Source organism: Oncorhynchus mykiss, chromosome 12, assembly GCF_057628025.1.
Source record: "Oncorhynchus mykiss isolate SJ-2025 chromosome 12, ASM5762802v1, whole genome shotgun sequence".
Taxonomy (NCBI): Eukaryota; Metazoa; Chordata; class Actinopteri; order Salmoniformes; family Salmonidae; genus Oncorhynchus; species Oncorhynchus mykiss.
In genome coordinates this window covers 45,236,698-45,256,607 of record NC_143033.1, presented here as the reverse complement: position 1 = coordinate 45,256,607, position 19,910 = coordinate 45,236,698, and the positions used below count along the sequence as shown (strand labels likewise).

Here is a 19,910-nt window from a genome sequence, read left to right as displayed (position 1 = left end):
CGTCATTACATTAAGACATGAATCCGTAAAATTTCAAGAACTTTGAAAGTTTCTTCAAGTGCAGTCGCAAAAACCATCAAGCGCTGTGATGAAACTGGCTCTCATGAAGACCGCCACAGGAAAGGAACATCCAGAGTTACCTCAGCTGCAGGGGATAAGTTCATTAGAGTTAATTGCACCTCAGATTGCAGCTCAAATAAATGTTTCACAGAGTTCAACTAACAGACACATCTCAACATCAACTGTTCAGAGGACACTGCGTGAATCAGGCCATCATGGACGAATTGCTGCAAAGAAACCACTACTAAAAGACCAATAAGAAGAAGAGACTTGCTTGGGCCAAGAAAAACGAGCAATGGACATTAGACCGGTGGAAATCTGTCCTTTGGTCTGATGAGTCCAAATGTGCGATTTTTGGATCCAACCGCCGTGTCTTTGTGAGATGCAGAGTAGGTGAACGGATGATCTCAGCATGTGTGGTTCCCACCATGAAGCATGGAGGAGGAGGTATGATGGGTGGGGATGCTTTGCTTGTGACGCTGTCAGTGATTTATTTAGAATTCAAGGCACACTTAACCAGCATGGCTTAGGAAGAGTTCAGAAATCAATATTTGGTGGAAGAACCCTGATTTTCAATCACAGCTTTCATGCGTCTTGGCATGCTCTCCACCAGTCTTTCACATTGATGTTTGGGGACTTTATGCAACGCCTGGCGTAAAAATTTAAGTAGCTCGTGACCATCCATCTGCCTCTTGATCACATTCCAGAGGTTTTCAATGGGGTTCAGGTCACGAGATTGGGCCAAGCAATCGATGGCCGATCCTCCACCAAATTTCACAGTGAGTGCAAGACCTGGAGAGGCCAACAAGCCACAGTGTCTCGCACCCACTGTGAAATTTGGTGGAGGATCGGTGATGATCTGGGGGTGCTTCAGTAAGGCTGGAATCGGGCAGATTTGTGAAGGACGCATGAATCAAGCCATGAACAAGGTTGTCCTGGAAGAAAACTTGCTTCCTTCTGCTCTGACAATGTTCTCCAACTCTGAGGATTGTTTTTTCCAGCAGGGCAATGTTCCATGCCACACAGCCAGGTCAATCAAGGTGTGTATGGAGGACCACCAGATCAAGACCCTGTCATGGCCAGCCCAATCTCCAGACCTGAACCAGGTGAATCCAGGTGAAAGCTATGACCCCTTATTGATAGCACTTGTTAAATCCACTTCAATCAGTGTAGATGAAGGGAAGGAGACAGGTTAAAGAAGATTTTTAAGGCTTGAGATAATTGAGACATGGATTGTGTATGTGTGCCATTCATAGGGTAATTGGACAAGACAAAATATGTAAGTGCCTTTGAACGGGGTGCTAGGCGCACTGTTTTGAGTGTGTCAAGAACTGCAATGCTGCTGAGTTTTTCTCGCTTAACAGTTTCCTGTGTGTCTCAAGAATGGTCCACCACCCAAAGGACATCCAGCCAACTTGACACAACTGCAGGAAGCATTGGAGTCAACCCTGATGAATTGAGGCTGTTCTGTGGGCAAAAGGTGGTGCAACTCAATATTAGGAAGGTGTTCCTAATGTGTTGTACACTCAGTGTGTGTATATATACATACATAAACTTTAAGAAAATGTTCGGATTGTAAAGAAAATATAAAAAGTACGCAGAAAAGAGAACAAAAAAACACCTAAATAAAAAAATTCAAATTATTATGCATTCAGGAGTATTTTTGTCATGCCATGGGCCTCCATTGATTTCTTATAATATTTGAGTCTCAGATAGCATAAGCCATGGCAAAATGTTAAGAATTGCAGGAAATTAGCTTTAGAACAGCTAAATCCTGTCACTGTGGCCAACAAGGTTGCCTCTACAATTTGCGGTTAGCGACACACCACTGGGCAAGCCTCCGCCACGCCCACCACCTAAGCCCCATTTTGACCCAGAAAAAACCCTGGAAGCAAGTGTGGTGGTACCATAAATTTCAAGACATTCCCGGCAAACCTCAGTCTTATCCGGCTTTGTGAAAGCATTTGATCCCCTTAGTGGGAAAAGGTAGTGGTGGACTAGAATGATCAAATCATGTTGTCAAGGTAACAGGTTGTATCGAGAACAATATGTCACACTGGGGATGCTCTTGCAAGGATTAAATCTGTAGCCCTGGCAACTCCTGAACAACTCCAGATCTGCAATGCACCCCCATCAGGATGACCAGGTAAGTGCGAGCTGTGCTGATATTTTTTGATTCAATAAATCACAATGTTTGAAACCCACAGCAAGGTGACTCAGGTCAATGCTGTTGCAAAGAAAATACTTAGTTCCCCTATTGGTGTGATTTCAAACACTAGAACTGCAGCACAGCCCTATTCCTAAAATGGCACTGTCTTGCAACATGGTGAATGAAAAATAAAGGTGGAGACTACTGCAGAATCAAGAGGCATTGAGGCACCCCTTAACATAGCTCCTAATGTAACCATGGAAACCTATATTTCATGGAGTGAATCTCGCTGGAGTGGGATTGAATGAGTAGATATCTCTGCAGAGCCTTTGTAATACATTTACATGGTTCTTCATAATATACCAAGTCTTATAAAAATGATTAAAACATGAACTGCTGTACAGATACTGTAAAGTATCATACTATGATCCATAATTGTCTTTATACATCCAAACTAGTCTTGAATTTATTCAATCATTTGGATTGTTTAATATGAACTAGCTATGTAAGATTCTCAATATATGATGTGTGTGTGTTGCACATTATGTTAGTTTGGTCAGTTTCAGACAAATCAATAATGAGATTTTTAAAAACACTGTAGTCTCGTTCTAGGTAGGTAACAGCCTAAAACAGACTACAGTATTACACGGAACCACTAGTTTGGGTACCAGCAGAGCGAGGCCCAACACGGCTGAAAACATTTCTCTCTCCAGCAGGTGGCATTGTTTCACCCACAAGCAAGGAGTTTTTGTATGGAGGTCAATGAGAGAGTGTCGGATTTGTTCAACAAAAAAACGAATGTGAGGTTTCTTTGATAAAATATAATTTTCGTAATGCTTAAGTTGTTACGAGTGTACTGATAAGTAGGACACATGACAGCCCGGAAACTTTGAGAAAAAACACATATTGAAGTTGTCTCGAGATGGCTCTGCATATTCAGGATTTGAGGCTATTAGCATATCATCTCTCTCCATTGAATATAAACAGTTGACGTCAATATTCAAAAAAGGATTACAATAATTAAGCAATAAGGCCTGAGGAGGTGTGGTATATGGCCAATATACCACGGCTATGGGCTGTTCTTAAGGGCAATGCGGAGTGCCTGGACACAGCCCTTAGCCGTGCTATATTGTCAATATACAACAAACCCCTGTGCTTTATTGCTTTATTAACTATAAACTGGTTACAAACGTAATTAGAGCAGTACAAATGAATGTTTTGTTGTACCTGTGGTATATGATCTGATATACCATGGCTGTCAGGCAACAAAAATTCAGGGCTTGAACCACCCAGTTCATAATGAGAGTTATACAAAGAGTGGGTCTAATCCTGAATGCTGATTGGTTAAAACCGTGTTTCAGCCAGTGTCTATTCCACAAATTACCACCAGTTAAATCTATGACATGAAAATGCCTATTTACTCTGTTCCATTTGACCACGCAATCCACTGTCTCATCAACCCATGCAGGGAAGTTATACACTTGATCTACACATTATCTCACATTTATTTTAGAATAACATTTAGTTTTCAACAGCAGAGAATTGTACAAACCTTGCTGTCTGTTAAAAGTGAGCACATTTTCTATGCCAGGCAAAATCGCGCCTCATTAGCTCATTGTTATGGCTGTATCCAAACAAATGTCACTACAATACAGTTTAAACAAATGCAGCTACTGTTGTTATTCTGTCTGCACTGTTTGACGTGACTGTAAATTAGCCGTAGTCGTCTAGCTAGCAAGTAAGGGATTAGAACGTTGCCAGCCAGTATGACAATGGGACATTTAGAAAGAACTGGGTTTCGTCCATTGATACAGAACAAAAAGACTGACAGGGACGCGTCTCTTGGCAACCAAACCGATAGAAGGAACGACCGAGCGTCTCGTGAAACAACTCTAGATTTGTGTCGGGACTATATCTTGTGGAAGTATGAAATAGAATGAATAAAATCAACAACAAAAATGTGAAAATATGTCAATCATGTGTTGGTAACCCGTTGAATAAAAGTGATAATGCTCTCGAAGCCAGTGTTTGGAGGATATATTGGCACGGGTTGCCGGCTCTCGACTTCGTTTTAGGCCTAACAACACCGGTGCCATAATACTGGCTTCTCCGGCTTTATCATATAAGTATCCACCAATCAAAAGAAAAGATGGGCGGGAGCTAGACAGAAATGACCGCATCTCTGAATGAACCAATGATCACATATCTGATTGAACCAAGGGCCCTCTGCTTTGCGATATACTCCAGTGCAGTAGGTGGCAGTATTGCACTACATATTGATTCTAGTCAACTGTTCAAGGTTTAGAAGAAGATTCTAATAAACGTATCAGGAGAAGTGCTTCGATAACAATTAGCTATCGATAAATCTTGTTTGTCATATCACATGACTTTGTTTTGTGTTCATAGTAGCTACGGTTAAGTATTTTTATATTCAGGGAAAAGGCTGGTATAGGTGCACGTTTGGTTACTAGCTAGCAAGCTGCTAATTTAGCGCCTTCCAACTATCACAGCTACGTTTAGCAGGCATTCCATGTCAACTTTCACGAGTAGATATGGAACACCCATGCAGTATTTTTGAGGATTTGGAACGATATGTCGTGAAAGACGTAAGAAAAGCTTTACCACACCTCTCATGTACTTCTGGTGTCAGTGTTTGTCAGCTAGTTGAGGGTTAACCCTTGCGCATGACTCCATTACATTAACGTTACACAAATCGTTGTGCGAAGGCGTGTTCTTTACGAGGAATTTTACAAGACCGACGCTCAATCTGAACATTAAGACGCGTCGCTTGCGTTAAGGTTTACGTTGATACACACCTTGATGTAGTGTTCCCACACGCCATATCTCCATGTTACTGCGCTTGTTTACGGAAGACAAGAGGCAACCTACCACCTGTGCTAATTAGCTATTATCTAGCATGCTCTGAACACCTGTGTGTGAGCATAACTCGAAATGTAGTTTCGTCAGATTGAGGCACCCATAGAGCTGTATAGATCTGTGCAAAAGTATATATTTGTCAATTTGAATGATTCTTTGTCGCTGATGAAAGATCAGTTTCTAAAGCCATATCACAAGCGGTGAATATTGACGTTTCTAAACGTTAAAACACAGCTAATGGCTGAAAACGGTTGTGTTTTCGAGAGCAAGTTGAGGTTGAGCTTCTCTGAATTTAAACATACTGAACAAAAATAAACACAATTTCAAATATTTAGAGTTATTGTTCATATGGCTGGCGTGGTTACACGCGGTCTGTGGTTGTGAGGCCAGGTGGACATATTGCCAAATTCCATAAAATGACGGAGGCACCAGCTCTGGTGGACATTCCTGCAATCACCATGCAAATTGCATGCTCCCTCAACTTGGCATTGTCTCATGTGACGAAACTGCACAGTTTAAAGTGACCTCTCATTGTCCCCAGGACAAGGTGCACCTGTCTAATAATCATGCTGTTTAATCATCTTGATATGCCACACCTCTCAGGTGGATGGATTATCTTGGCATTGGAAAAATGCTAACTAATAGGGATGTAAACAAATGTATGCTCAAACTTTGAGAGAAATATGCTTTTGTGGGTTTTGAAAATTCCAGGGATTTTTATTTCAGCTCATGAAACATTTAACATGTGTTTTAAAAATTGTTCAGTGTAAAAAAATGCAATCTAGTGGGCATAGGATGCTAATAGATTTAGCTACTTGGCCATTATTTTACTAGCTTGCATCTTATGCTAGCACAGATGAAAGGGAAAACATTATCATATCATTATCATATCTTTGCTACTAACTAGTCTAGCTCTAGGTAGGCATACATTATATGAAAAGGTTCAAATGTGCAATGGATATTAATCTGAGCATGGATATTTACATTTTTAGGCTCCACCAACGGTTTACTACATTCCAGATTTCATAACAGAGGATGAGGAGTCTCAACTATTACAACAGGTAATGGAATACAGGGGAAGGGGGTGACAGATGCACTACACATGTTTAGGTATAACATCAACTAGACATGACATCATGAAATGCCTTTATTCTAATGCTGTTCCAGGTGTATAAGGCACCAAAAACTAAATGGACACAGTTATCCAACAGAAGGCTCCAGAACTGGGGTATGTCAGTGATTTATAACTGAATGTGAGGTGAACTGGGAATGATGACTGCTGGGTGAAATGCTATTCTTACGCCTATGTACTTTTAATACAGGTGGGCTGCCTCGTCCGAAAGGGATGCTTGGAGAGAAGCTTCCTGATTGGCTCCTGAAGTACTGCGAGAGAATATCTGCTCTTGGTGCATTTGCTGGGAAGACTGCCAATCATGTGCTGGTGAATGAATACAAGCCAGGGGAGGGAATAATGGTATGGTCCTCACATCAGCTTCAGTCATTAGCACTGTGTGATAACACCAATATTCTTGTGCACTTTTGTGTGTGTGTGAAAATAAGCGTTCAATACATTCCATCGGGTGTGGTACTTCTCTGCTTTTGTGTCATTGTTAATTTTGTACAGTACCAGTCAAAAGTTTGGATACCTACTTTATTTTTACTATTTTATACATTGTAGAAAAATAGTGAAGACTTCAAACTATGAAATAACACATATGGAATCATGTAGTGACCAAAAAAGTGTTAAACAAATCAAAATATATCTTAGATTCTTCAAAGTAGCCACCCTTTGCCTTGATGACAGCTTTGAACACTCTTGACATTCAATGCTTTTCCAAAAGTCTTAAAGGAGTTCTCACATATGCTGAGCACTTGTTGCCTGCTTTTCCTTCACTCTGCGGTCCTACTCATCCCAAACCATAACCATCTCAATTGGGTTGACGTCAGGTGATTGTGGAGGCCAGGTCATATGATGCAGCACTACATCACTCTCCTTGGTCAAATTGCCCTTACACAGTCTGGAGGTGTGTTTTAGGTCATTGTCCTGTTGAAAAACAAATGTTAGCCCCACTAAGCACAAACCAGATGGGATGGCGTATCACTGCATTATGCTGTGGTAGCTGTGCTGGTTAACTGTGCCTTGAATTCTAAATAAATCCGTGTCACCAGCAAAGCACCATCACACCACCTCCCCCATGCGTCACGGTGGGAACCACACATGCGGAGAGCATCCGTTCACCTACTCTCACAAAGACACAGCGTTTGGAACCAAAAATCTCAAATTTAGACTCAACAGATCAAAGGACAGATTTCCACCTTCTAATGTCCATTGCTCGTGTTTCTTGGCCCAAGCAAGTCTCTTCTTCTTGTTGGTGTCCTTTAGTCGTTGTTTCTTTGCAGCAATTCAACCATCAAGGCCTGATTCACGCAGTGTCCTCTGAACAGTTGATGTTGAGATGTGTCTATCATCAGAATCCATATATATATATATTTTATATTTTTAACCTCAATTTCAACATACTCTCCTCACCCAATACCAATGTGATATGGATCTGAAATGTTCTATGCTTTAGAACCGGAACCCCCAACAGAAGCTAGCCAGCTAACTAGCTAGTAGTCAGTTAGCCACTGCTAGCGGTTATCAGCTAACCTCAGCCCGGTCAACTCTTGCCAATCTGCACAGCGCTATTCAACCCAGAGCATATCAGACTGCTTTTTCTCTACCACATCTCCGGATTCCTACCGTAAGCTCTGAACCTTTTCACCTGGCTCATCGCAGCTAGCAAGCTGCTATCCGAGAGGCTACTCCTGGCTACCATCTCTGTCCCGAAGCAAGCACCAGTTACCCTGGAGCTAGCCTCGTGCTAAGCCCATCTCCCAGCTAGCTGAAGAGGTCCATCAGCAACTTCTTGGGCTACAATACCTATTTTGCCAATTGGCCTGGACCCCTTTTACTGCCGTCACGGAGCCCCGCCGATTCATCAAGATCCTACTGACGTAATCCGCCCGAGGGGGTTTCAACAGGCTCCTCAGTCGCGACGTCCCCTGAAGCCCCACCTGCTAGCTCCGGCCCGCTAGCTGTCTGAATTGCTGTGTCCTGCTCGCCTAGCTATTCACTGGACCCTATGATCACTCGGCTACGCATGCCTCTCCCTAAGGGTCAATATGCCTTGTCCATTGCTGTTTTGGTCAGTGATTGTCTTATTTCACTGTAGAGCCTCCAGCCCTGCTCAATATGCCTTAGCTAGCCTCTTTGTTCCACCTCCCACACGTGGTGACCTCATTTGGTTTAAATTATGTCTCTAGAGACAAAACCCCTCTCGTCACTCAATGCCTAGGTTTACCTCTACTGTATTCACATGCCACCATACCCTTGTCTTAACATTATGCCTTGAATCTATTCTTCCGCTCCCAGAAACCTGCTCCTTTTACTCTCTGTTCCCAATGCCCTAGACGACCAGTTCTTAAAGCCTTTAGCCGTATCCTTATCCTACTCCTCCTCTGTTCCTCTGGTGATGTAGAGGTTAATCCAGGCCTTGCAGAGCCTAGCTCCACTCCCATTCCCCAGGCGCGCTCATTTGTTGACTTCTGTAACCATAAAAGCCTTGGTTTCATGCATGTTAACATTAGAAGCCTCCTCCCTAAGTTTATTTTATTCCCTGCTCTAGCACACTGCCAACCCTGTCCTAGCCGTGTCTGAATCCTGGTTTAGGAAGGCCACCAAAAATTCTGACATTTCCATCCCCAAGTACAACATTTTCTGAGAAGATAGAACTGCCAAAGGGGGCGGAGTTGCAATCTACTGCAGAGAGAGCCAGCAGAGTTTTGTCATACTATCCATGTCTGTGCCCAAACAATTTGAGTGTCTACTTTTAAAAATCCACCTTTCCAGAAACAACTCTCTCACTGTTGCCGTTTGTTAAAGACCACCTTCAGCCCCGAGCTGTGCCCTGGACACCATATGTGAATTGATTGCCCCGCATCTATCTTCAGAGCTTGTACTCTTAGATGACCTAAACTGGGACATGCTTAACACCCTGGCCATCCTACAGTCTAAGCTAGATGCCCTGAATCTCACACAAATTATCAAGGAACCTACCAGGTGCAACCCCAAATCCGTAAACACGAGCACCATCATAGATATCATCCTGACCAACCTGCCCTCTAAATATACCTCTGCTGTCTTCAACCAGGATCTCAGTGATCACTGCCTGTGTGACCACCTGACGCGATGTTATCTTTCTGGCTCATTTTTCAAAATAAAAGCCTGAAACTATGTCTGAAGACTGTTGACACCTTGAGGAAGCGATAGGAAAAGGAATCTGGTTGATATCCCTTTAAATGGAGCAATGGGAGGCTATGGAACATGGAGCTTTCAAAATAGAAGCCACTTCCTGGTTTGATTTTTCTCAGGGTTTCGCCTGCAACATCAGTTCTGTTATACTCACAGACAATATTTTGACAGTTTTGGAAACTTTAGTGTTTTCTATCCTAATCTGTCAATTATATGCATATTCTAGCCTCTGGTCCTGAGAAATAGGCCGTTTACTTTGGGAACGTTATTTTTCCAAACATAAAAATAGTGCCCCCTAGCTTCAAGAGGTTAACAACTGATTTGCCCAAACGCAGTAAGAAGGAAAGAAATTCCACAAATTAACTTTTAACAGGGCACACCTGTTAATTTAAATGCATTCCAGGTGACTACCTCATGAAGCTGGTTGAGAGAATGCCAAGAGTGTGCAAGGCTGTCAAGGCAAAGGGTGACTACTTTGACTAATCTCAACTATAAAATACATTTAGTTTGGTTTAACACTTTTTTTGGTTACTACATGATTCCATGTGTTAGTTCATAGTTTTGATGTCTTCACTATTCTTTTACAATGTAGATAATAGTGAAAATAAATCAAACCCTTTGAGTGAGTAGGTGTTTCCAAACTTTTCACTGGTACTGTATATGACCAGCACCTGGTAGGTGGTGATTTGGCTACTGCTTACTGCAGGGGGTTGGTTGTGTGTGTGTTGTCACAGCCCCATGAGGACGGGCCTCTGTACCATCCCACAGTGACGACCATTAGCCTGGGCTCCCACACATTGCTGGACTTCTACAGGCCCATTAGCGCCCAGGAGGTAAGCTCCCAACACAGCACTGTGTCTGCTCTCATTAATAAATATGTGAATAGATGCTAACATGTAATAATAATTCATCTATGGAGCACATTTCACACGTGCAATATACAGATGCAGTGCATTCGGAAAGTATTTGGACCCCTTGACTTTTTCCACATTTTGTTACGTTACAGCCTTCTAAAATGGACTAAATACAAATAATCAGCTCAGGTGCATCCTGTTTCCATTGGTCATCCTTGAGATGTTTCTGCAACTTGATTGGAGTCCACCTGTGATAAATTCAATTCATTGGACATGATTTGGAAAGGCACACACCTGTCTATATAAGGTCTAGAGGTCGACCGATTATGATTTTTCAACGCCGATACCGATTATTGGAGGACCCAAAAAAAAGCCGATACCGATTAATCGGCTTTTTAATTTTAATTTTTTTTTACATTTTAATTTAAAAACAAAATTATATATATATATGTGTGTGTGTGTGTGTGTGTGTGTGTGTGTGTAATAATGACAATTACAACAATACTGAATGGACAATGAACACTTTTATTTTAACTTAGTATAATACATCAATAAAATCTATTTAGTTTCAAATAAATAATGAAACATGTTCAATTTAGTTTAAATAATGCAAAAACAAAGTGTTGGAGAAGAAAGTAAAAAGTGCAATATGTGCCATGTAAAAAAACTAATGCTTAAGTTCCTTGCTCAGAACATGAAAGCTGGTTGTTCCTTTTAACATGAGTCTTCAATATTCCCAGCTAAGAAGTTTTAGGTTGTAGTTATTATAGGACTATTTCTCTCTATACCATTTGTATTTCATATACCTTTGACTATTGGATGTTCTAATAGGTACTTTAGTATTGCCAGCCTAATCTCGGGAGTTGATAGGCTTGAAGTCATAAACAGCGCAATGCTTGAAGCATTGCGAAGAGCTGCTGGCAAACGCAGGAAAGGGCTGTTTGAATGAATGCTTACGAGTCTGCTGCTGTTGCCTACCACCGCTCAGTCAGACTGCTCTATCAAATCATATACTTAATTGTAATATAATAACACACAGAAATATGAGCCTTAGGTCATTAATATGGTCAAATCTGGAAACTATAATTTCGAAAACAAAACGTTTATTCTTTCAGTGAAATATGGAACCGTTCCGTACTTTATTGACGGGTGGCATCCATAAGTCTAAATATTCCTGTTACATTGCATAACCTTCAATGTTATGTCATAATTCCGTAAAATTCTGGCAAATTGGTTCGCAGCGAGCCAGGCGGCCCAAACTGTTGCATATACCCTGACTCTGCGTGCAATGAACGCATGAGAAGTGACACAATTTCCCTAGTTTAATATTGCCCGCTAACATGAATTTCTTTTAACTAAATATGCAGGTTTAAAAAATATCCTTCTGTGTATTGATTTTAAAAAGGCATTGATGTTTATGGTTAGGTACATTCGTGCAACAATTGTGCTTTTTTTGCAAATGCGCTTTTGTTAAATCATTCCCCGTTTGACAAAGTTGGCTGTCTTTGTTAGGAAGAAATAGTCTTCTGACAGTTTACAACGAGCCAGGCGGCCCAAACTGTTGCATATAGCCTGACTGCTTGCACAGAACGCAAGAGAAGTGACACAATTTCCCTTGTTAAAATAAATTCATGTTAGCAGGTAATATTAACTAAATATGCAGGTTTAAAAATATATACTTGTGTATTGATTTTAAGAAAGGCGTTGATGTTTATGGTTAGGTACACATTGGTGCAACGACAGTGCTTTTTTTCGTGAATGCGCTTGTTAAATCACCCGTTTGGCGAAGTAGGTTGTGATTCAATGATAAATCAACAGGCACCTCATCGAATATATGCAACACAGGACAAGCTAGATAAACTAGTAATATCATCACCATGTGTAGTTAGATTTTTTATAAGATACGTTTAATTCTAGCTAGCAACTTACCTTGGCTCCTTGCTGCACTCAAGTAACAGGTAGTCAACCTGCCACGCAGTCTCCTCGTGGAGTGCAATGTAATCGGCCATGATCGGTGTCCAAAAAATTATGATTACCGATTTGTTATGAAAACTTGAAATCAGCCCTAATTAATCGTCCATTCCGATTAATTGGTCGACCTCTAATAAGGTCCCACAGTTGACTGTGCATGTCAGAGCAAAATCCAAGCCATGAGGTCAAACGAGCTCCGAGACAGGATTGTGTTGAGGCACAGATCTGGGGAAGGGTACAAAAAAAATGTCTGCATCATTCAAGAACACAGTGGACTCCATCATTCTTAAATGGAAGATGTTTGGAACCACCAAGACTCTTATTAGAGCTGGCCGCCTGGCCAAACTGAGCAATCGGAGGAAAAGGGAGGTGACCAAGAACCCAATGGTCACTCAGACAGAGCTCTAGAGTTCCTCTGTGGAGATGGGAGAACCTTTCAGAAGGACAACCATCTCTGCAGCATTCCACCACTCAGGCCTTTATGATAGAGTGGCTAGCTGGAAGCCACTCTTCAGTAAAAGGCACATGACGGCCTGCATGGAGTTAGCTTCTCTGGTCAGACCAGCTTCTCTAGATGACACCAAGATTGAACTCTTTGGTCTCACGTCTGGAGGAAACCTGGCACCATCCCTACGGTGAAGCATGATGGTGCCAGCATCATGCTGTGGGGATATTTTTCAGTGGCAGGGACTGGGAGACTAGGCAGGATTGAGGGTCGCCCGGACTTGAACCCGATCGAACATCTCTGGAGAGACCTGAACATAGCTGTGCAGCGCCGCTCCCCATCCAACCTGACAGAGCATGAGAGGATCTGAAGAGAAGGGGAGACACTCCCCAAATACAGGTCTGCCAAGCTTGTAGTGTTATACACAAGACTTGATGCTGTAATCGGTGCCAAAGGAGTTTCAACAAGGTACTGAATCAAGGGTCTGAATACTTACATAATGTCATATTTCAGTAAAATGTTATATACATTTACAAAAAAAAAATGTTCTGTCATGTTGTATTGTTTGTAGATTGAGGAAAAAAACTTTTGAATCAATTTTAGAATAATGCTTTAATGTGGAAAAAGTCAACATGTCTGAATACTTTCCGAATGCACTGTTTATACAGACACTAGATGACATGCAGACTTATAGTATTACACAACAGTATTACTGGGTCATTCCACGACAAGAGTGCCTGTTGCGTCCTTTATATATTTTAAGAAGAAATTGTGCACCAATAGAGCTTGCCAGTTTGTAGTCCTAAAATACGTTTAAACGTTACCTCTGGTAAATGAATGGGGAAAGAATAGGTGAACAGCCTAGAAACTGTCTCTAACCAGAATAGAAAAAGGAGTGGGAGGCTACGGTGCACAACTGAGCAAGAGGACAAGTACATTAGTGTCTAGTTTGAGAAACAGACACCTCACAAGTCCTCAACTGGCAGCTTTATTAAATAGTACCCGCAAAACACAAGTCTCAACGTCAACAGTGAAGAAGCGACTCCGTGATGCTAGCCTTCTAGGCAGAGTTCCTCTGTCCAGTGCCTATGTTCTTTTGCCCATCTTAATCTTTTCTTTTTATTGGCCAGTCTGAGAGATGGCTTTTACTTTGCAACTCTGCCTCGAAGGCCAGCATCCCAGAATCGCTTCTTCACTGTTGACGTTGAGACTGGTGTTTTGCGGGTATTATTTAATGAAGCTGCCAGTTGAGGACTTGTGAGGCATCTATCTTTAAGGTCAACCCTGTTACGTGAACTGAACTCTTGTTTTAATATGGTGAAATTCTTCCATTTGGGAAAAAAATTCAACAGAAACCGTCAAAATGTAATGCTCATCATATAGGAGTGGCAGATAGCTTAGTGGTTATAGCGTTGGACTAGTAACCGAAAGCTTGACAAGGTAAAAAGATCTGTCGTTCTGCCCCTGAACAATCAAGTCAAATCAAAGTTTATTTGTCACGTGCGCCGAATACAACAGGTGTAGACCTTAGAGTGAAATGCTTACTTACAGGCTCTAACCAATAGTGCAAAAAAGGTATTAGGTGAACAACAGGAATAAAAACAACAGTGAAACGACAGTGAAAAATAACAGTAGCGAGGCTATATACAGTAGTGAGGCTATAAAAGTAACGAGGCTACATACAGACACCGGTTAGTCGGGCTGATTGAGGTAGTATGCACATGTAGATATGGTTAAAGTGGCTATGCATACATGATGAACAGAGACTAGCAGTAGCGTAAAAGAGGGGTTGTTGGGTGGTGGGAGAGAATGCAGATAACCCGGTTATCCAATGTGTGGGAACATTAGTTGGTCGGGCCAAATGAGGTAGTATGTACATGAATGTATAGTTAAAGTGACTATGCATATATGATAAGCAGAGAGTCGCATCAGCTTAAAAGAGGGATTGGGGGGAAACACACAATACAAATACACCGGGTAGCAATTTGAATACCTATTCATGGGGTCTTATGGCTTGGGGGTAAAAACTGTTGATTACTTTTTGTCCTAGACTTGGCACTCCGGCACCGCTTGCCATGCGGTAGTAGAGAGAACAGTCTATGACTGGGTTGGCTGCTTTCTTTGACAATTTTTAGGGCCTTCCTCTGACACCGCCTGGTGTAGAGGTCCTGGATGGCAGGCAGCTTTGCCCCAGTGATATACTGGGCCAATAGCACTACCCTCTGTAGTGCCTTGCGGTCGGAGGCTGAGCATTTGCCGTACCAGGCAGTGAAGCAACCGGTCAGGATGTTCTCGATGTTGCAGCTGTAGAACCTTTTGAGGATCTCAGGACCCATGCCAAATCTTTTTAGTTTCCTGAGGGGGAATAGGCTTTATCGTGCCCTCTTCACGACTGTTTTGGTGTGTTTGGACCATTCTAGTTTGTTGGTGATGTGGACACCAAGGAACTTGAAGCTCTCAACCTGCTCCGCTACAGCCCGGTGGGGGCGTACTTGGTCCTCCTTTTCCTGTAGTCCACAATCATCTCCTTAGTCTTGGTTACGTTGAGGGTTAGGTTGTTATTCTGGCACCACCCGGCCAGGTCTCTGACCACCTCCCTATAGGCTGTCTCCATCGTTATCGGTGATCAGGCCTACCACTGTTGTGTCATCTGCAAACTTAATGATGGTGTTGGAGTCGTGCCTGGCCATGCAGTCGTGGGTGAACAGGGAGTACAGGAGAGGACTGAGCACACACCCCTGGGGGTTCCAGTGTTGAGGGTCAGCGTGGCAGATGTGTTGCTACCTACCCTCAACACCTGGGGGTGACCCGTCAGGAAGTCCAGGATCCAGTTGCAGAGGGAGGTGTTTAGTCCCAGGATCCTTAGCTTAGTGATGATCTTTGAGGGTACTATGGTGTTGAACGCTGAGTTGTAGTCAATGAATAGCATTCTCACATAAGTGTTCCTTTTGTCCAGGTGGAAAAGGGCAGTGTGGAGTGCAATAGAGATTGCATCATCTGTGGATCTGTTTGGGCGGTATGCAAATTAGAGTGGGTCTAAGGTTTCTGGGATAATGGTGTTGTGAGCCATTACCAGCCTTTCAATGCACTTCATGGCTAACGACTTGTGTGCTATGGGACTGTAGTCATTTAGGCAGGTTGCCTTCGTGTTCTTGGGCACAGGGACTATGGTGGTCTGCTTGAAACATGTTGGTATTACAGACTCAATTAGGGACATGTTGAAAATGTCAGTGAAGACACCTGCCAGTTGGTCAGCACACGTCCTGGTAATCCGTCTGGCCCCGCAGCCTTGTGAATGTTGACCTGTTTAAAGGTCTTATTCACGTCGGCTACGGAGAGCGTGATCACACAGTCGTCTGGGAACAGCTGATGCTTTAATGCATACCTCAGTGTTGCTTGCCTCGAAGCGAGCATAGAAGTGATTAAGCTCGTGTCACTGGGCAGCTCGTGGCTGTGCTTCCCTTTGTAGTCTGTAATCGTTTGCAAGCCCTGCCACATAAGACGAGCGTCGGAGCTGGTGTAGTATGAATCAATCTTAGCCCTGTATTGACGCTTTGCCTGTATATGGTTCGTCGCAGGGCATAGCAGGATTTCTTATAATCTTCCGGGTTAGAATCCCGCTCCTTGAAAGCAGCAGCTCTACCCTTTAGCTCAGTGCTAATTTTGCCTATAATCCATGGCTTCTGGTTGGGGTATGTATGTACAGTCACTGTGGGGAGGACTTCCTCGATGCACTTATTGATAAAGCCAGTGACATTTGTGGTGTACTCAATGCCATCGGAAGAATCCCGGAACATGTTCCAGTATGTGGAAGCAAAACAGTCTTGTAGTTTAGCATCTGCTTCATCTGACCATTTTTTTATAGACCGAGTCACTGGTGTTCCTGCTTACATTTTGCTTGTAAGCAGGAATCAGGAGGATAGGGTTGTGGTCGGATTTACCAAATGGAGGGAGAGCTTTGTACGCTTCTCTGTGTGTGGAGTACAGGTGAACTAGAATTTTTTTTTCCTCTGGTTGCACATTTAACATGTTGATAGAAATGAGGTTGAACTGATTTAAGTTTCCATGCATTAGTCTCCGGCCACTAGGAGCGCCGCCTCTAGGTGAGTGGTTTCCTGTTTGCTTATTTCCAAGGCAGTTAACCCACTGTTCTTTCATTGAAAATAAGAATTTTTTCTTAACTGACTTGCCTAGTTAAATAAACGTTAAATAAAAAATGGAGTAAAAGCAGATGAGCTGGTTCTCTTTTTGGACAGTGTCTTGTGTTTTGTATTGGAAAACTGAGCGGTTCGAGCATAACACATCAACCCTGTTATCTATCCATGGATAGACAGGCTAGAAATGTTTCAACAATTACATTTTTGGGGGTGAAGAGCGCGTTCAATTTCCACTCGCTGTTGCACACAACAAGATTCTAGTCCCCATGTCATAAAGGGATTCATGGCTGATTTTTAAGAACAAATTGTCAACCCTGTTACTTTATTTGGCACTCAATAGACTCTTACTATAGTTTATTTAACCTCTTAAAAAGGGAAATTGTTTTTATGAATTTGAACATGTGCTCTTCTTGACAATGTTATGAGGTGATTTATTATAATAATAAGTTACACTTCTCAAAAGGCACTGAATTGGTGGAACTTGTTTACTAACGTCTTGTCACTCACTTCATCCCCAGCTGGATGAGGTGCCACAGACTGAGGAGAGCCGCTACCTCCTGTCTCTGCTGGTGCGGCCGCGGAGCCTCCTCATCCTCCAGGACGACATGTACCAGCGCCTCCTCCACGGCATCCAGGGGACGCACCACGACTCTCTCACTGAAAGGGTGGCCAACCTGCTCGCTGCCGGGGTCCTGCCAGGGGCCACATTAACCCGAGGCACCAGGGTGTCCCTCACCGTGCGTCACGTGCCCATAGTCATGAGGGCCAATCTGCTCCTGGGCAGGAAATGACAAGAGGAAGTGACATTTGAGGACTTGGGAAAAAATTGACACCATGATACAGACTGACTTGATTATGTCATTCATTGTCTGCCAAGGAAAAGTTTAAATGGGATCCTTGGGATGTCCCAAATTTCAAGCGGGTAGGGTTGTTGCAGTGGATATATTACCGCCACACCGGCAGTCATTAGTCATGGCTGCAGTAAAGTTCCACATGACAACGGCAACGGTCACGGTAATCTCCTCTGTGTTCTGGACATGCGTTGGTAGCAGGGCCTTAAATGTGTAATTCACTAGCCACGTTGGCAGGTGGTAATACTCAGGGCTCTACAGTGTGAGCATTTCATAAAAATAGTCAAGTATGGGCACAAGTGCCAGTTGTGATTTATACCAAAATAAATGCCATTCTGTTTTATATCTGTTAATGCACAATGAAATCTGAATCCTAACGTTATAGCTATCCCACCTCGCACAGCAATGCTGCCTGTCTAGGGGGCTATGAGCACCATGTGTGAAGCGCTAAAAGGTTTGTTTTTAGAAGCAATGCGCACAGGAATAAAAGTTGGTCTAATTTACTCAATTCAACTACAGTGAGACGGTCCCCGTTTTTCTTGGCTATTGACATTGTTTTGTTCACAAACAAGGTTTATTTTTAATGTTGGAGTTTGTTTCCACTGCTAGCAAAAACAGACATTGTCAGATTCTACAATTGAGATTCTCACAGGCACACATGACTTGAGTGGCCCTGTTACCAAGGTAACCTTAAATGGGCAGCAGAATTTTTTGGTTCAAAGGTCACAGAATATTAACTCAGTCAATATATAACATTCTTACTAGTAATACATTTGTTTTAGAAACATTACTAAGCATGCTCATGGTTTTTTTGTGTGTAATTATGCAAAGCTATATTTTGTCTGGTAAAAAATCTGAGTGGCTAGTAGATTTAAAAATAATAATAATTATACCTGCCACAGTGGCTGGTATACAGAAAAGTTTGTTTTAGGCCTTGGTTGGTAGTACCCAAATTGCTAATGACCTTCAGGTTACCAATGGCCTGGTACTCAGGGCTCTATTGTCCTTCTAACCACTCTGAAGTCAATGCAAATGCAGTTGAAAATCACAAACACTTATCTTCAAAACAGTATTGTGCTTTTAAAACTCACCTCACTGTGATGATCAATTTGAAGAAAGAATTTCAACAACAGGTTGAAACTGAGTGGAAAACATGGTCGTCGTTTCAAAGCCCAACACAATGAAATGGACAGCACTTTCTAAGGTGATGGTTAATTCAAAACATACATACACATATTCAAGCTTACGCATATGCAAGGATAAAAAAGGTTTAAAAAACAAATTAAAATGATTGTGCCGTTATACAATATATAGCCTACCACATATTATGCATGGCAGAAAAACATAAAACAAAACTGATTTCAGATGTAATTGGTCTAGCCTAAACAAATTCTAGTAATTGCCTTTTGAGTGTGGACTGTATTATTATGCATACTGGATGGACTGGTTGCCTGTGCTACACACCAAACTTTGTCCACGAGTCTAGGAGAGAACGTATAGGCTTAGGCGATGCTGTTGGTTCATTGATTGTGCAGGGCGGCTTACAGAGTTAGCCTACAATTATAGCGATGTTGTATTTGATTTTTGAAAAACCTAGTGCATTCTTTATATTTTCATTATTTATTAGGCTTACACATGACATTTTAGCTATAGAGAATCTCACCACTACAGCTCTTCTCTCCTTCATTCCTTTCTCGGCCATGCAGAGAGAGGGGCTGTCAACGGTTGAATTAAATGTTTTGTTGTGAAAACATGTTAGTATCGATGTTCCCCAACAGATTTTACTTGGTTTCCCAAATTAAGCAATGGGTTGCTGCAAGAACAGGGTTGGAGAGCCCATGGCATACAGTTTGGGCGGAATATCACCTGTCACACTGCGAGTGCATGCTCCTCAAACAGTGATTGATGCGTGGAGTGAAGTAAGGGTTCTTATAAGCCCAGACATTTCTATATGCAACCCCGTGTGAAAGCAAAGTTTTTGTGGTTGCCACTAAAAAGAGGATCCCTGCTGCTACTATATTTATTTCTTAGCTGCTCATATTAAGCACATGCTCTGCTAGAAAACTGAAGTAGCCTACCCAGCATCATTGGAGAAAAAAAATATATTGAAAAGTGGCCTCCATTCACTATTGGAGTACATACGGATGATGTCTTCTTTCCCCTGCCCCTGTTCTTGCCCATTTGATAACTGGCCCTTCTTAAATCAAAACTAGTTTTGCACATTAAAGATTAAATTGAGAAAAGTATGATTG

The 19,910-nt window shown here is 42.3% G+C and overlaps 1 protein-coding gene across 3 annotated transcripts; it reads left to right on the top strand.

The window, feature by feature from the left end:
- Window positions 1-1,935: 1,935 nt before the first annotated feature.
- LOC110537657 (alkB homolog 6, nucleotide demethylase) lies at window positions 1,936-18,171 on the top strand. Of its 3 annotated transcripts, none has more exons than XM_021623867.3 (6): window positions 1,936-2,206; window positions 6,079-6,147; window positions 6,254-6,314; window positions 6,409-6,560; window positions 10,115-10,213; window positions 17,326-18,171. In XM_021623867.3, exons 1-6 carry the CDS (start codon window positions 2,183-2,185, stop codon window positions 17,596-17,598), a joined length of 678 nt encoding a protein of 225 aa, XP_021479542.1. In that variant the 5' UTR covers window positions 1,936-2,182; the 3' UTR covers window positions 17,599-18,171. The 3 variants fall into 3 exon arrangements, with proteins under 3 accessions (XP_021479542.1, XP_021479541.1, XP_036793524.1); XM_021623866.3 differs by lacking the exon at window positions 1,936-2,206 and adding an exon at window positions 4,450-4,815; XM_036937629.2 differs by lacking the exons at window positions 1,936-2,206; window positions 6,254-6,314 and adding an exon at window positions 4,488-4,815.
- Window positions 18,172-19,910: the final 1,739 nt, after the last annotated feature.

Excerpts from the sequence above, each read along its gene's own strand:
- LOC110537657 (XM_021623866.3), top strand. The coding sequence starts at position 4,762 with ATGGAACACCCATGCAGTATTTTTGAGGATTTGGAACGATATGTCGTG. Across the intron at positions 6,148-6,253 it reads AGTCTCAACTATTACAACAG|GTGTATAAGGCACCAAAAAC; the intron begins GTAATGGAATAC and ends ATGCTGTTCCAG. Across the intron at positions 6,561-10,114 it reads AGCCAGGGGAGGGAATAATG|CCCCATGAGGACGGGCCTCT; the intron begins GTATGGTCCTCA and ends GTGTTGTCACAG.